This window comes from Sinocyclocheilus grahami, unplaced genomic scaffold (assembly GCF_001515645.1).
Source record: "Sinocyclocheilus grahami isolate Dianchi unplaced genomic scaffold, SAMN03320097.WGS_v1.1 scaffold340.1, whole genome shotgun sequence".
NCBI classification, from domain to species: Eukaryota; Metazoa; Chordata; class Actinopteri; order Cypriniformes; family Cyprinidae; genus Sinocyclocheilus; species Sinocyclocheilus grahami.
In genome coordinates this window covers 393,290-411,725 of record NW_015505519.1, presented here as the reverse complement: position 1 = coordinate 411,725, position 18,436 = coordinate 393,290, and the positions used below count along the sequence as shown (strand labels likewise).

The following is an 18,436-nucleotide window of genomic DNA, read 5'->3' as shown; positions in this document are numbered from 1 at the left end:
TACATAGCACCTGCATTCATCTGTAGGCTAAACCAGATTTGGCATAATTATGTATGTTTTTATTACTACAACAGAGAGTCAAACCTCAATACTGCACTGTTTACAGTTACTTTCTATCATATAATATTCCTAACTGCTGTCATTTCCATTACATTATTTCAAAGTTGTTTAGTTGTCAAATAACTATGTCAAACAGCACCATCTAGTGTTTAATACTAGATATCACTGGGTGGAAAGATATAGGAAACCTACTGTATATATAGTGATCAGTATTGTAGCATAACATTTCTGGTCATGTAAAAGATCAAATTATGATTTGTTTAGGTGCTATACAGGTTTTTTTGAACTGGCATTGAAAATTAAGACTCTTAGTTCCATCATAACAAATAACCATTTTTAGTAAAACTAGTTGTTCTCATGCCGTAATTACTGCAGCATTGGGAGCAGTGGCTCTTTGTTATTAAAACCTTACAAACTGTATGCATACAGTATAAATGATTTCACAAGATCATTATTTATTAAAGGATTACCCTTATACTGTATACACATAAATAATCTGGTACTGAGAAGAAAATGTTGCTGCATTAAAACAATGCAATAAAGAATAAAAACGAATGTTTTTTATAATAAAAATGAAATGTAATTGCAAACTGAAATTAAATCTGACCTGTACTGTACACTGTGTTGACTGATTTCTCTCCAGCATAGAGCGCAATAGCTTTATAAGTTCAAAGGCTGCAGAAATAAAATGATTTATATTTTTAAATAAAAGTAAGCGACACACACACACACACAAATTATACACATGTGCTTGTATATATTTACAGTATAGCATTTGCTGTGCTATAGGCTATCAAATGCAAAAGCAGAAACATGCAAAAATCAGCCTTTTTTCACTTTTATTATCACTGATGATGATCTTTGCACGGTGTCGGTCTGCAGGGTTTTTTATAATGACAGTAATAAAACTTAATGGCCCAGGATGTTAAAGACAGGCCTGTGCTCTCCTGGCACAGATGATGTGTCATATGCTGTGGAGTCTATCAGTGGCCACATGTTACACGCACCGGTCACTGCCTGGTATTACAGCACATAATACTTTTATTCAGATGACTTTTTAGACGTTTTTTAAAAACCGTTTTCAGACTCTTTTGAGTTTATTTGCCCACTAACAATGTCTAAAAGTGAATACATCCACCACAAAAAAAACAAAAACAAAACTCTCATTGAACCAAGTCAGGATGAACCATATCTCAAGCCAGCACATCTTATGGCGCAAATGACATTTTAACATTTTCTAAATAAAATGGCCGTTTTATTTGTCTTGCTAAGGCTAATTTCACAGCTATCATTTTATGTAGGCTATCCTAAATAACCACAATTATTTTCACACTTATTTGACATAGTTTGCTTTATTCGACAAAATTAAAGTTCGATTAGCTAGATTAGGATGCGACACACAATAAAAAATATATTATTTGCCTTGATTTTTCTCCATATGTTTCATCTCAAGTTACACGCTTTTTTAGTAACTGTAGGCCTACTCTTACCAAAAAGTAGTATACTTCAAGTTTATTTGAGTAAGTATACTTACTTGTAGTATACTTGTAAGTGTACTATTTCAATACTCATTGGGACTAAATTGGCCCACTTTCTAGTATATAAAAGTATACTTTTAAGTATCTTTAAGTATAACAGTAGTAAACTTTGAGTGCACAACTAGTTTACATCAAAATGTTTAGTTTGTACTGCAACTATACTAAAAGTGAACTTATAGGTATACTGATAGTTGACTAATTAAATACTTGTAGTAGCATTTTTAGTACACTTTGAAGTACAGTCTCAGTAAACTACTAGTTTAGTAGTTTTATACTGCAAGTATACTCGTACGTTTTTTTTAAGTGAACTTTACATCATACTTGAGGTATACTACTATGTCCCTATTTAGGTATTAATATGAATGTATTTTGTTACATGAATATCTGAACATACAAAACATCAAAAGAACAGAGTATCTGCTTGTAAACAAAAACATTTGATTCTAGCTTCATGCATTAAAAGAAATAACATTTTGAACAAAAAGCTGACAAAAGACTATGAATTGGATTCAGAATGATAATCAAAACGTAGATAGAGTCGATCAACACCCCGAAGCTTGACAGTCATTGTTACCTCTTCATTGGTCGACATTTTATTCCATAACGTTACACAGTTTTGATGCTGTTTTATGTCTGATGATCGTGTTAGAATACATGTGGAAGCGTCTGTTGTTTCGGTTTCTTCTTCACTTGTGTTTTTGGGAAATTCTGTACTGAAGATGTGTACTAGCACCCCCAACACTATAACAATGAAAACACGGATTCTATGAACGCAAGTATAGCTCAAATATATTTAGACTTTTTCTAAGTATAAGTCAAGTATACTTAAATGTCATTTTAAGTATATTTCTGAGAAGTACACAAAGCCCATTTCTGAGAAGTACATAAAAAGTAGACTAAAAGTATACTTTCCTATTTTTAGTTTAAAAGAAGCATACTAATAATAGCACACTTGAATAAACTTCTTTTTCGTAAGGGTATACTGTCTGAATGGTTGATTGTGGCGGAAATTACGTCAAAACTGAGGGGAAAATACACATCATTTGCAATATTTCTTATAGATCATAGTAGCTCAATGTATTTTTAAATAGATAATACATTTTTATTGCTAACTTAGCACTTTTCCTTAAGTTGAATCGCTTGTTGTGCTCCTCATTTAAGTCGCTTTGACTAAAAGTGTCTGCTAAATAAATAAAAGTAAATGTGCATGAAAAATAAAGGCTGAAACAAGAAACAAGCGTTGTTTATGTATCGTTTATCTCTATTCAGTATCACTTTGTATCCATATCATACTTAGTATGTATACTAGGTTACTATACTAACAGCCTGACACTAGACAGACCCGTCAGACTGGTCTAGTAACCGCTTGGTGCCGCCTGTGGGAGAGAGAAACACGGAAGAGTTCATTCAAGGCGTTTGGGGATCCTCGCGGACACACGTACACGAGTTTCTCCCGGTAAACATGCTCCGGTGACGCTTCTCCAATGCGTCCTCGCGTTTTACTCTCATTCGCCGCGGTTTTAAGTGGAGATGTCTGGGAGCACTTTACTGCATGGACTGGTTCTCTTATATTCAATTCACCCGCTCGTGCTCACCGAAAAACCGGGTAAGTGAACAAAAACACGGCAGATGATCGGAAACAAAAGAGGCTGTTTGCTGAGGCGTTACTGAGGTTACTGGTGGAGGACTTTGTATAGCTGCATAGAACATGCGTTTGTGATTTTATATCATCATAAGCAAACGTAGGCTAGGCTACAGCTTGTTCTGAGGAGATATAATGTTTCAAACTTTGTTACACGAGCTCTTGTTAAACTCAAAGAGCGCAGTGAGTTCGATTTATCATTGTAGAAATGATAAGGATTAAGGTCTACTCTAAACCAAGTTTGTGTTTCGCTTACATGCACATATGCTGGTTTACAATTTGTGTGTTTATGAACCGTTACCGTGTTTCTACTTGAGACCGTAGTATTGCTCTAAATGTAGTACATAAAAAGTTGATATCCTTACACTTTATTGTGGATGAGATATTTGGTGTCAGCTTTGGCTCGTTAGAAAATGTGCTGACTGTGTTGTAACAGCAGTTGACACAACATGCTGGCGCAGTCTATCCATGAGGACAACTTTCCCTCGGATCTCTCTCACATTGCAGTCAAAGTGCCAGGATCTTCAGTGTGGAGAGGCATAACTTTGGGATTTCATTGCTGCACAGAGGTCTTTTTACTGCTGGGATATTCCTTTAGGACTCATTTTTAATTCTGCATGTGACATTATCCAAAGTAGCTTACTGTGCACACATTGAGACAATACCATGGGAGATACCTTTGGCTATTAAAGGAATAGTTCAGCCAAAAATAAGGATTTGACTGAATGGCTAAGGTTTTCGAGCTTTGAAAAAGTGTAGAATCAACAGTATCTATATGACTCGTGCACTAATTCCACTCTTTTTAAGCCATATAGTACATTTGTGTGATAAACAGACCAAAATCTAAACAGTGTTTCACTGAAAACCTTGACATCTGCCCTAGCTCTCCTTGGCGGGTTCATGAGAGAAGCAGATATGTCTGATTTAAGAACGAATCATTCTGAGTCTGTTCTTTCCAATGAAATGGTTGATTTACATTCATGCATTTGGCGAAGCTATTATTTAAAACTAAGATTAGCCTAGTTCACCCCAAAATTTAAATGGTCAAAATCAGGGCTGCACGATAAATCGCATGTGATATTTAATGCGCATCTTGTCAGTAAAGCCGGTTCTGTAATCAGCGGTAAATCTCCATCACGTGCATGCTTTCACATGGAGCAGCATTTACTACACAGAGCTGTTGTTCACCGACAAGCTGCGCAAAACATGCGAAAATATGATTGTGGTTTTGCGCAGCTTGTCAGTGAACAACGGCTCTGTGTAGTAAATTCTGCTCCATGTGAAAGCCCGCAGGTGATGGAGATTTACCGCTGATTACAGAACCGGCTTTACTGACAAGATGCACGTTAAATATCGCATGCGATTTATCGTGCAGCCCTACATTTATTTAACTTAATGTATTCCAAAACCATAATATGTGGTTCATCTTCGAAACACAAATGAAGATATTTTTAATGAAACCTGAGACGTTTCGTAGAATTCATACCTCCATTGATAGACCAGGTAGGCAAAACGTAAAAGATCTGGAAAAGGCCATAAAGGCGTTGTAAAATTAATCGAGCGCTTTGATTCAAGTCTTGTGAAGAGACCCGATTGCTTAATATGATGAACAGATTTATAACCCTTTTAAATCTTTTAAGTTTTAGTTAGCTTGACTTTGAGTAGAGGGACAGAAACCTCTAAGGTTTCATTAAAAATAGCTTTGAGTTAGGGGTGTGCACTATTGACAAAATTATATCTCGATATTTTCTGGGATTTTATTGATGACGATATTTTGCTGAGTGTGTTATTGTGCTGGTACCTTAAGGACTGCCGAAGACAGCTGACTCCTAATGTTTTTAATATTCTTCATATTCTGTGTGGTGGTCAGTTCATACTGATAGAAATTAATCTTTTCCAATAAGTTTAAACTGATTTTTGCATTTTATGGGCATTTTTACCTTTATAAAGCCATTTTTTCTAAAAGTGTCCATTAACTTTTGAGTCAAATTCTTACATTTAATCAGGGAATTAGAATAATAAGACATTTGGGCTGTTACCAAGCAAATTAAATCAACACAGAAGCTGCATCTGAAGTGGCATTTAGATGTATTTACACACATGTATTTTGTTTAATGCAAGACATGAATGCATTTAACCTGCAATTACAAATGCATACATAATGTTTTGATATATTAAACATAAAGCGCTGAATACTGATATTTGAAATGATTTAAAACATGAAAAAAAATCCAGAAAAGAAAGAAAAAGCAGAAATTTGAAATTAAAACCGCCAGCAGGTGGCAGCAAATCACTGTTAATAAGTAAGTCATTGCGATTGAACTTAATCATTTAAACGGTTGATTCATTCAAGAACGAAACACTGTCATGTTGCTCAGATACACAAAACAGCGCTGTGGCTGTATTCGGAATGGTTTTTGTTGGCGAAATAGAGCAAAAACAAGCAATATGGTGTCTAAAACTTAAGTCTCTTCTTAATTAACTTATTGTTTATTGAATTCAATGTCACATTTGTAATCATGGTAATTTTTGGAGAAAAACGGCACTCTTCGTGTGAAATTGAATAACTATATGAAGTGGTATAAATACATAAATTTTCTGCCATCATGTCTTGAATTTGTGATCATTCTAAATGCATTTTAATAGACTGAATCATGCAGTGAAAGAAAACACACTAAATGCGCACACGCCCTAGTCTAGACTTCACGTAATGTATGCGTGCGCTCTGTAGGGATGTTTTGAATGGTTTTTGCAAAATACTCGATAATGTCAAATCGCACATCGTTAAAACAACAATTACGATATTATCGCAGACGATATATATCGCACACCCCTACTTTGAGTGTGTGTTTTTAAGATTAAAGAAAGTCTTAAGGGTTTGAAATGACATGAGTGTGAGTAAATGACGTGAGGGAAGTTTCATTTTTTAGTGAATTACCCCTTTAAAGGTACATGTTTTATGGGAATCAAACCCATTGATCTACTGTTTAAAGCTACTGGAATGCTGAATCACTCACTAATTCAGTCCATTTTTGTGTTACCTATTGAATTTAGTTTGAAGCTTGAAAACTTCCACAAGGACTGATTGCATGGAAAAGAGCAGCAAGTGCAATTCTCTTTTGGTTTTCCATGGAAGAAATGAAGTCAAGTGGGTTTGAAACAATGTATGAATGAGTAAATCATGTCAGAGTCTTTATTTTTGGGTGAACTTTTCATTTAAGTGTTTCAATCAAGGATGCAATGCTTCAATACTACATCACTACCTTTGATGTAGTCAGTGGTTCCATTAAGAAACTTTAACGTCCATGGAAGCTTTCCATTGCACAAGACGTTCTTTATAGTGAAATAAGGTTTTTTAGGTTTAGAACATGTTCTTCACACAAGAAAAAAAATGGTTCTTTTAAGAACTGATTGAAAGTTTCTTTGGAGTGCCAAAAGTGGTTAGTCTATGCTATGGCATAATTGACTGTGAAACCCCCCTTCTGGAAGTTGAATATCCTCAACTAGTGTGAACCCATATTTGGTGCATGTTAGGAGACACTCGGATTGTCTGTACATGCAGAACTCTCACTGATGTGAATATTTGTGTTCCACCCTGGGGCAGACGATGGCCAGGTGTTCCTCGACATGCTAAAAAAAGCTGGTTTTGAAGCTCTGTCATGTTCTTCTCTGTTGGGAAGAGTGCAAGAGTCTGGTTATTTTGAAACAATGTTATTATTGACTACTTCCATTTTCAATTAATAACCTAGAATATTCTTCAAGGCAAGACACTAAAGGCAAAAATGTTTTTTTTCTCCATGCATTGGTCAATTTTGTGATTTTAAACTATTTGGCTTTTCATAACGTGTTGTTTCAGACTACTTAAAAAAACCATCCGAAATCCCTTCTAAATGTTTATATATTTGCTTCTGTATATTACAAAACGTATCTATAAATTCCAGATTTTTTTTTAGAAAGACTTTTTCCCATATGCACTGAAACGCAGAAATTTGAACGAACTTTATATTCTGAAGGTTTTTACAGAGAGGTTTGTTCATATATAATTTGCCTGATTTTATACAACAATTTATTCCTAAAAATGTGGTGAACATTTCTTTTCTTTTCTTTTTTTTCCCTCTCCTGGCTGTTGACAGTGTTATAATGTCAAATCGCACATCGTTAAAACAACAATTACGATATTATCGCAGACGATATATATCGCACACCCCTACTTTGAGTGTGTGTTTTTAAGATTAAAGAAAGTCTTAAGGGTTTGAAATGACATGAGTGTGAGTAAATGACGTGAGGGAAGTTTCATTTTTTAGTGAATTACCCCTTTAAAGGTACATGTTTTATGGGAATCAAACCCATTGATCTACTGTTTAAAGCTACTGGAATGCTGAATCACTCACTAATTCAGTCCATTTTTGTGTTACCTATTGAATTTAGTTTGAAGCTTGAAAACTTCCACAAGGACTGATTGCATGGAAAAGAGCAGCAAGTGCAATTCTCTTTTGGTTTTCCATGGAAGAAATGAAGTCAAGTGGGTTTGAAACAATGTATGAATGAGTAAATCATGTCAGAGTCTTTATTTTTGGGTGAACTTTTCATTTAAGTGTTTCAATCAAGGATGCAATGCTTCAATACTACATCACTACCTTTGATGTAGTCAGTGGTTCCATTAAGAAACTTTAACGTCCATGGAAGCTTTCCATTGCACAAGACGTTCTTTATAGTGAAATAAGGTTTTTTAGGTTTAGAACATGTTCTTCACACAAGAAAAAAAATGGTTCTTTTAAGAACTGATTGAAAGTTTCTTTGGAGTGCCAAAAGTGGTTAGTCTATGCTATGGCATAATTGACTGTGAAACCCCCCTTCTGGAAGTTGAATATCCTCAACTAGTGTGAACCCATATTTGGTGCATGTTAGGAGACACTCGGATTGTCTGTACATGCAGAACTCTCACTGATGTGAATATTTGTGTTCCACCCTGGGGCAGACGATGGCCAGGTGTTCCTCGACATGCTAAAAAAGCTGGTTTTGAAGCTCTGTCATGTTCTTCTCTGTTGGGAAGAGTGCAAGAGTCTGGTTATTTTGAAACAATGTTATTATTGACTACTTCCATTTTCAATTAATAACCTAGAATATTCTTCAAGGCAAGACACTAAAGGCAAAAATGTTTTTTTTCTCCATGCATTGGTCAATTTTGTGATTTTAAACTATTTGGCTTTTCATAACGTGTTGTTTCAGACTACTTAAAAAAACCATCCGAAATCCCTTCTAAATGTTTATATATTTGCTTCTGTATATTACAAAACGTATCTATAAATTCCAGATTTTTTTTTAGAAAGACTTTTTCCCATATGCACTGAAACGCAGAAATTTGAACGAACTTTATATTCTGAAGGTTTTTACAGAGAGGTTTGTTCATATATAATTTGCCTGATTTTATACAACAATTTATTCCTAAAAATGTGGTGAACATTTCTTTTCTTTTCTTTTTTTTCCCTCTCCTGGCTGTTGACAGTGTTTTCTGATTTATGGAGTGATAATGGAAATGTTTATTTATGGAGAGCGATTCAAAATCCCCTCTGTAAAAACCTTTAATATGTCATCAAAATGAAACAAGAATTTTAAACCAGGCTTTATCCAATGTTCAGATTTCTGGAAATGTGTGAAAATTAGTGCATATTAAATTATTAGTCTCATTTTCATATTTAAACAATATTTCAGAGAGCTTGTATAATACAAAAAATGTTTGCAAATCTTAATGTAATCAGTCAACGGGTGAATGACATTTTTTGACCCTATTTACTTGAGGTGTCTTGCTTTAAGTAGTCATAGCTTTTAGTTTGTTTGAATGGCTGTGATTAACATGTGATGTCATTCCTACACCACCTGCCCTAAGGTTTCCACCCGTTAGTTTTTTTTGTTGTTGTTGCACCGACTCAACCCTACATCTGGATGGAGTTCAGACGCCACCACAAAGGCCACTGTGTGTCTGCTAGTATTTAGCACTGACGTAATTCTAGCTAAGGTCAAAGAAAGCATTTTTAGTTATTGCGGGCGAATGTTCCCTTAGAAACACACTGGAGGTATTTATAGCATCGGTCCCATTTCATTCCTCATGTCATTTAAGAATGCCGCCAATGTCACGAAACTTTGGGGTCTCAGAGTCTGTAATGCGCATACATCAGCACCAAGTTCCTGTGTGGCTGCTGGATGCTCAGCTGTCTAGAAGGAAAAAAGAAGTTAGTGGTGCCATCACAGGTGTGAGTGCCTTTACCGTGGGAGACAGTGGCATAACGGAGCCATAACATATCAGTGAACAGTAATAGTCTTGACAATACTTGCACAAATGCTGATTCTTGCTCTTCACCCTGGAATCATGCATATGACTTGTGTCCGGCAGCTGACGGTTTCTAACACCAACTTTGTCACTGATTAGTGAGCATATGTGAGGAACATCTCATTTCCTCTCTAATAATGGTGCTGTATTGTCTTCTGCTTTTAATTACAAAAGTTATACTTGGATCTAAGTAGAGGCTTCTTCTGGTGTTTTGATTTGTCTTAGGGGCATGTGCGTGTTGAAACACTGCGTTAATGAAACTTTTTGCTAGCTGATATAATATTATTTGGTTTACATTAGGTTGGCATGTATTGGCTTGTTGGGTTCATCTAATCTTTTGATGCAACAGTATCAAGCATTCTTGCGCATTTAGAGTCTTGCTTGTTGTTACGTAATAGATTTGATTGCTGTTTGGATATATTAAAGAGTTTAATGAGTCTGGGGCTTGGATTAATATTGTCTTCTAAGAAATAAGCTTTAAAAGCTTAAATTCAATTGATTTCTTCGCCATTAGTGACACCAAACTGAATTGCAAAAATAGTGGGTGCGTTAAATAGGCCTACTTGATTGTTTAATCTGACCACTTGTAAATACCTTAGATTTTGCTTATTTATTGGGTGAAGATCTATTGGCACAGCCTGATTTTGGCCAGAATTTTGTGGATTTTAGCACTGGGCCGAATACCGAACATGATTTTTCGAGTTTTTTCCCCCCATGTATTTTGCCAATTTTTTCACCATTGCATAAATTAAATAGCCAAAATGTGCTTTTTACTGATTTGTCTTGCTTTTCAAAGAAAAAAATCAATTACAAAACAACAATTTAAAAATATTTAACACTGAACATTTTTAACATTCTAGCAGACATTATACAAACAAAACACAATTTAACTTAAAATTAATAAATTTAAATTTTAAAATTAATAAGCATCAGACCACCTTCTTGAATCAGGCATGTCTTTTTTACTGTAAAATTAAAAGCAGCCTTGCTGAGAAGAGACTTCTTTTAAAACATTAAAAAATATTACAGAGCCTAATTTGAACACTATGTGTGAATGTTATAATGAATGTATTAACAGAGCTGTTGTAATTATTATCATTATTATTGTCTTACTTTTTATTTTATATTACAGAACAACAGTAAAATTACAATACTAACATTTATGAATGTTGGAGTTCTTGCTTTTTCTCAACTTTTATTTTGGCTGAAACGCACAGGAAGACCTCAGTGCTTCTTTTTGTTGACAGCAGATTTATAAATGAGTCCCATTACGACTACGTAGTACGTATCGCATTGTCACATGCCTTGTAAAAATTCATAAAAATGTGACTGAGCAACTGACGAGTAACACTGGTTCAGCGCAGATTTTCCTCGCGATTTGGACTTTGAACCCTGGTTAATGTGATGTGACGTGACATGTTAACAAGCAGATCCGCCGCGAGTTCGTGCAGCGCTGTCAGAATACATGCAATGCGCGCGTGTATTAGAAAACATAACGTTCTGCAATTTATTTACTAATTGTTTAAGGCCATTTCGCGATTTCGATCATCATACAGTAAACCAGCAACAATCACCCCTTCCTCTTCTCAATGAAGATATGCGATGCAGTACTAAACAGTCTCTCGCTGTCGGTGCTTGTAATGATTTTTGCGTCTTTCTCTGACAGTTTAAATGCTTCCACACTGCTGACATGTATGCTGCATTATAAAGAGTGCACGCCTCTCACTCTTCGCTGGTTGCTATTTGATCGCGTCATATCATTGTTCAGTACAATTTATTCAGTCTTTTCACTTATTCGGCCAAACACCGAAAGAGCATTTTTTGCTTTTTTCGGCCGAATAACTTCGGTTGCTGAACATTCGGTGCATCCCTAAAGAACATGACTTTCAAAAGCCTTTTATGCTCACCAAGCCTGCATTTGATCAGAAATACAGTATTATTGTTACAGTATTACAATGTAAAATAACAAATTTTTATATATTTTAAAATGTGATTTAGTCCTGTGATGCAAAGCTGAATTTTCAGCTTCATAACTTCTTCAGTGTCAAATGTTTTTGTAACTGTAAAGACCCTTTTACCCCAAAAGTGATATTAATAAGTACCAGGCTGAAGGACAGGTGGGCTGCCAGTGAATCAATGGGAAAACAAAGTAACTTGCATTACTTATTTGAAAAAGTAACTCAGATATTATCTTGTAAATTAAAAAGTAATGCTTTACTAGTTACTTGAAAAAAGTAATCTGATTACATAACTCGCGTTACTTGTAATGCGTTACCCCCAACACTGATAAAGAGTACGTGCCTCTCACTCTGCACTGGTTGCTATTTGATCGCGTCATATCATTGTTCAGTACAATTTATTCAGTCTTTTCGCTTATTCTTCGGTTGCCGAACATTCGGTGCATCCCTAAAGAACATGACTTTCAAAAGCCTTTTATGCTCACCAAGCCTGCATTTGATCAGAAATACAGTATTATTGTTACAGTATTACAATGTAAAATAACACATTTTTATATATTTTAAAATGTGATTTAGTCCTGTGATGCAATGCTGAATTTTCAGCTTCATAACTTCTTCAGTGTCAAATGATCCTTCAAAAATCATTCTATTATGCTGATTTGGTGCTCAAGAAACATTTCTTATTATTATCAATGTCGAAAACTGTTGTGCTTCTTACTTTTATTTTATTTTATTTTGTGGAAAGCATGATTCTTAATTTTCAGGATCTGATGAGTAGAAAGTAAAAAAACAACATTTGAAATAAAAAATATTCTGTAATCTTATAAATGTCTTTAATATCACTTTTGATCAATTTAATGCGTTCTTGCATTAATAAAACTAATTTAAGCATTTACTACATTTAAGCACATTCAATTATCATCTCTAATTTTAGAATAAAAGCTGTACATTTTCCATTTTTAAAGTACTAAATATTGAGAGTGTTTGTTCTTGTTCTTCCTGGGTCTGATTTGAGCATTCTTTATGACAACAAATTCTCATATTTCTTTTACAGATGATGGCTGTGGTCATTATGTCCTTGGTCAAGAGAGTGGTGTCTTGTCCTCCAAGAACTACCCAGGAACTTACCCCAACAACTCCTGGTGTGAATGGCGGATCCACGTACCAATTGGCCACACTATTGTCCTTAAGTTTGGAGACCTGAACATGGAGAAGAAGGACTGCGAGTCTGACTATTTGAAGGTTCTGAAAGGATCGTATGGGGCAGAAAATGGTGAGCTGTTTTATATCATGCTTTACATGGTGCTTACATAACATGTTGTTTTCTCAGCCATTATCTAGCGATTCCCTAGTGGTTACTAAATTCTCTTTCTGGGTCAAACAATATGAAAATCTGATGTTTTCAGTGGTGAATGATGGTACAGCTTCTTGTCTTTTGAGATCTTCATCTTTTGTCATCAGGGCTTTCTCGTTTGATTAATGGAAAGTGTGGTGGATTAAGTTGTTTTTGTCTGAGTGGTTTTCTTGATGCATCTCTCAACAGATTCTAGCTGACTATTAGACTAAATGACATTCTGACAGCTGCATTTGAATTTAAAAGTGAAGTGTGGCACCAAACGTAATGATTATTTTCAAACAGGTTTCCCATACCTCCTTTGGTTGTAAAAAAACAGATAAAGCCCCACAAACTGAAACCATTGGTTGAGCCAATGTTACTGTATGGGGCTGAAACAAAATGCTGTAGGAAACACTGCTGTATTTAGAATTCTAATTTGAGTCTGGTTGTACTTGTGCAATCATATTATGATATAGTTGATCATATACTCTTTAGTCAGTTTAAACTCCTCTAGATCACATTACTGTGAGTGAACCTGAAAAAAGCGCTGTAAACCAGAACACTGTCATGAGTCGGCACCAGTCACACATTGATAAGTTTACTGTAAAGCAGGAGGAAACCACAGAAATCAGTGTGTCAGAGGATATTTCAGAGTTTATGGTGAAATGTTGCCAAGTCTTCCTGTTTCCTAAAAGATATTGTCACTTGTTATCAACCATTTCTGATATTTTTCTTTTTTTGAATGAGCTTGCTGTTTTTGCACTATATTGGGATTTTAAAAATTGGAATAGTGCACAGATTAAGTAGTATTCTGAGTGTAAATGCATTTCAATTATAAAGGTAACAAGACTTTTAATGTCAGAAATTTTAATGAAAGATTTTCCTGAATAAGATTAGGTAAGTGTTTAAATGGTTGCTCCCTTAAAATGCGTTGACTTGTGGATACGTGGCCAAACATGGTATGTTGTACAAATCTGTGCACTATTTTGATCCAGTTAATGTGTGTTAATGGATACCGCAGCAGATAAAAGTTCATTGTTGATTATATAAGTGTCACATTTGGCCAGAATGTAATTCTGGCAGCTTTAATTCAAAAAAGGAAAAATATATATATTATTGGCAGTTCTTGTGTTCATTCCATTCCAGTCAAACATGGTATGTTGTACAAATCTGTGCACTATTTTGATCCAGTTAATGTGTGTTAATGGATACTGCAGCAGCTAAAATTTCATTGTTGATTATATAAGCGTCACATTAGCTTTAATTGAAAAAAAGTAAAAAATATATATTATTGGCAGTTCTTGTGTTCATTCCATTTCCTCATTTTGTTTGATCCAATCCAACATTCCAAGTTCCTTTAAAGTTTCAAAAATGTTTAAGTTCTTTACTTTTAAGCATTATGCTTCCTTTTGGTCATTGGCAGACCTTGGTAGGTTTGAGAAATTCATATAGAGCATCCCCGGTCTTTCCAAAATCCCAACAGAACTGCAGGTTACACCTGAACCTCTGTGTGATGAATGTACTCACCTACTGCTTTTTGAATGATGGATGGAAAGGAAAAGAATATTGCAGCTCTTCACTCGGGCGAAATCTTCCAACTGAACCATAGCTAAGGTTTATCCAAAAAAGTCGCTAGGTTTGTCAGTATGAATATTCTATGGAAAAAAATCCGCTAAAAGGGTCTGAAAGTTGCTAAATCTAGTGCTAAAGTCGCACTCGTGTGTGTGAGATGCTGGAGCTGATGGCAGGGGCGGTGGATATTTGTGACGGTCAATGTGGATATTGTGGATGAGTTCTTCTGTCATCACAGAAGTTCTACAGCTTCAGTTTCGGAACTTTCACGCTTAGTAACACATACAGCTGTGCCCTCACCACAGTGCAACAGTGAAAACGGACCCCTTTCAAACAGTGTCGCGTTCCGAACGTTGTTTAAGTGACATACAGTATTGTGGTATTTAAAAAATTCATATCATAACAAAAATAAACACGGTATGAACCAGTATACCGCCCAGCACTACATTCAGGCATAATGTTTTATAGATTAAAGTGTGCTGATAATCATCAGAGCTTATCAGAATCTCATCAGTGTTCGGGGTGTTATCCTTCAGTTAGCAGACATGTCATAAACTTTCCAGAATCACACTATTTCTGCCTTTTTGGTTTCATAAATGACTTCTACAACATTTTTGGCAGATTAGAGAACTTTTTAGTTTAAAGGGTTACTCCACCCCAAAATGAAAATGTTGTCATTAATTACTCACCCTCATGTCGTTCCAAACCCGTAAGACCTCCGTTCATCTTCAGAACACAAATTAAGATATTTTTGATGCATTCTGAGAGCTCTCTGACCCTCCCATAGACAGCAATGTAAGTAACACAATCAACGTCCAGAAACGTAGCAAGGAGATCGATAAAATAATCCATGTGACATCAGGGGTTCAACCGTAATTTTACGAAGCTACGAGAATACTTTTTGTACGCAAAGAAAACAAAAATAACGACTGTATTCAACAATTTGTCTCCTCCGTGTCACCCTAGCGCCATTTTGGAGAATATCCACTGAACGCAAACTACGTATGCTGTTCTGTGTCAGCTGCACCACGCGGATACGTTGTTTTCATTCAAATCAAAGCGTAAATAAACGTAGAAAACGTATCCGTTTGGTGCGGCTGACACAGAACAGCATACGCTGTTTAGTAGTGTAGTGGATATTCTCCAAAATGGCACTACAGGGTGACGCGGAGGAGACGAATTGTTGAATAAAGTCGTTATTTTTGTTTTCTTTGCTTACAAAAAGTATTCTCGTAGCTTCGAAAAATTACAGTTGTGACCCCCTGATTTCACATGGATTATTTCACCGATCTCCTTGCTACATTTCTGGTCGTTGATCGTGTTACTGTCTATGCAGGGTCAGAGAGCTCTCAGAATGCATCAAAAATATCTTCATTTGTGTTCTGAAGATGAACGGAGGTTTTACGGGTTTGGAACGACATGAGGGTGAGTAATTAATGACAACATTTTCATTTTGGGGTGGAGTAACCTTTTAAGATCTGTACTGTCGGGTTGATTTTATTTAAAAATGTTCTTAATTTTCCAAAATATTTTACCAGCCATCAATGCATACATATAATTTTATTTTTGTATATTCTTATCTATGTAACGTTTAGGAGTTTATATATTTTAGATACAATTTGTAAAGGCATCACTTGACAAGTAACTGTATATTTTTTTTAATTTATATTTATTATTATTATTGATATTATACTTTTTTAACTTTCATTGTGCACTTGGCAGGTGTTAATGTTGAACCCAGTTTTGTTGGATGTTGATTTTATTAATACTTCAATGTGAATCTAATTCCTTATCTAGGGTTACATTTTCATGAAGTTTAATAAATGTACTTGCATTTCATCTAGTTTACTGGGAGTACTGTGGTGGTCTGATGCCCAAGCCTACACAGATTCACACAGACTCCAGTGAACTGACCGTCCGCTTTCGCAGCAGCCAGCACATCTCTGGAAGAGGATTTCTGCTTTCATACTCCACTGAAAACCACAAAGGTATCCTTGCTTTAAAATGAATAGTGCGTATCATCTTAACGCAACATTGTTCATGTGTAGCTTCAGCTCTTAGGAACCCACTGTCTTCCTGACCCTCATGTTAACCTCTGTGCAGTGGCCCCATGCTGTGTCTTGCCCCCTTCCCTCATCTGGATGCTTACAGATCCTTTAGGGTTTTTTACACGACTTGTTTAAACAAAGCAAAGCAATGTTAAAAGGATAGTTGGTCCAAAAATTAGAATTGTCTTAATTTACTTACCCTCATGTAGTTCATGAGGGTATAGAACTCATATAGAACTTTTCTTTTTTTAGTGCTTGATAGTCTGTGGTCATTGTCTGTGACTGTCATGTGAGCGTGAGTGAGGTTTATGTCTAAGTATGTATATGTTTCCATCCTATACATGGAAGTGCAGGAAGTGGGTCCGTCATCCTGTTGTGATGCTCATGTCCTGTTGTTCTTGTTGTTGTTGTCGAGTCGGGGACCTGTTTCCTTTGTGGAGACACTTCTCATCTGCTCCATTTTTACCCTCATTGTGTGGCCTCCTCTGCTTTCCTCCTCAGAGCTGCTGACATGCTTGGACAGAGGCAGTCATTTCCCAGCAGCAAAGTACAGGTGAGAGTATGTCTTCAGCATATAGAAGCCTGGAAAAAGTTAAACTCACAAGCTTACCAATTAAGCATTTTTCAGTCTTATAAAAAAACGTTTTTTATGAGTACTTTAATTTAAACATTAAAGTATACACTGTATTGCATTTAATATGCTTTCTATGTATATAAAATCAATTTTTTTAATTTAATTTCATGCAGACACCAAAATGGGACGCCTAATTTTTAGCCTGATTTATTATTATTATTATTATTATTGTTAATAATAATAATAACACTTTTTATGATTATAGATCAGATTAAAATACAATTATGTTAGATTTGTTTTTTATAATAATAATAATATTATACAAATAGCCTTGATTAAAAAATAATGAACATTAATTATTATTACTGTTATTATTATTATTATACAGTGTTTTTATATATATATTTATATAAATGTACGTATTTATTTGCTTGCTTGCTTACACAAATGCACAAATACAATTCAGTAAAAAGTCTTTACAAATAAAAATAAGAAAAATTCAGGCGTAATTTTCAGTTATAAATGGAATGACGTTTGAAGCAAGGGAGGAATGTGAAACCAGTCATTTGAAACACTCTTTAGATAAATAAAAGTAAAATTGCATTTAAATCATCACAATAGCTCGAATATACATAAATATAGTGCATATATCAAGAATATTCAGTATATATTGCCAAGACCTCTCTACAGCTGTTCAATTTAAATATATCCAAGCCACAAGACATTACATAATAAAAAAGTAACTCTAGTCACAGTTTTCCAGACTATATCTCATGCCATCAATGCTTATAATTTTAGCTTCTCACTCGGCTTTATCTCTTCAGAGCCGTCGGCTATAATTAACTGATGTGCTGTAAGCAGATATTTCTCTTTGTTCTCGACCCGTGTAGGAAGTACTGTCCAGTCGGATGTGCAGCGGTGACGGGAGACGTGTCTGGGGACATTTCCCTGGGCTACAGACATGTGAGTTGCGTCTCATTGTTTTCCTCAGGTGTGGCTGGCATGCCGCGGCTTATTCCGCATCTGCGGGAGGACGTTAGGCAAGCTGCGGGTTTGTTTACAAGGCCGACGTGCAGCCAAGCCGATGCTCAGCGGGGAGCTTCCCGAACAGGTTTCAGATGCAGTGGCTCGGCCAGGAAAAGCAGCTTCTCTAAGCAGATTTTCCCACAGGTGCTCAGGCCTCTAGGGCCTTCACAGGGAATGTTAAGCGGGCCAGCGGTCAGGGGTGGAATGCACTAATGGCTCATCCCATTGTCTGACAGCCATTTGTTGTGACAGGGCTTGTGTGTGTGTGTATGTGGACGCCCTGAGGATACGCAGTGACAGATCATTTGTGCTGCCTCCATTGTTCTCCCTGGTCACTTAGTGGGCAGTGAACTC

The 18,436-nt window shown here is 35.8% G+C and overlaps 1 protein-coding gene across 1 annotated transcript in view; it reads left to right on the top strand.

Annotated features, from left to right (window-relative positions):
- The first annotated feature begins 2,979 nt into the window (after positions 1–2,979).
- LOC107603061 (discoidin, CUB and LCCL domain-containing protein 1-like) overlaps positions 2,980–18,436 on the top strand; it is a 37,609-nt gene continuing 22,152 nt past the window's right edge. The window contains exons 1-5 of the mRNA XM_016295760.1: positions 2,980–3,204; positions 12,581–12,799; positions 16,279–16,422; positions 16,984–17,035; positions 17,947–18,019. Coding sequence (XP_016151246.1) covers positions 3,129–3,204; positions 12,581–12,799; positions 16,279–16,422; positions 16,984–17,035; positions 17,947–18,019 — 564 coding nt within the window. The 5' untranslated portion in view covers positions 2,980–3,128. The remainder of the gene's footprint in view (positions 3,205–12,580; positions 12,800–16,278; positions 16,423–16,983; positions 17,036–17,946; positions 18,020–18,436) is intronic.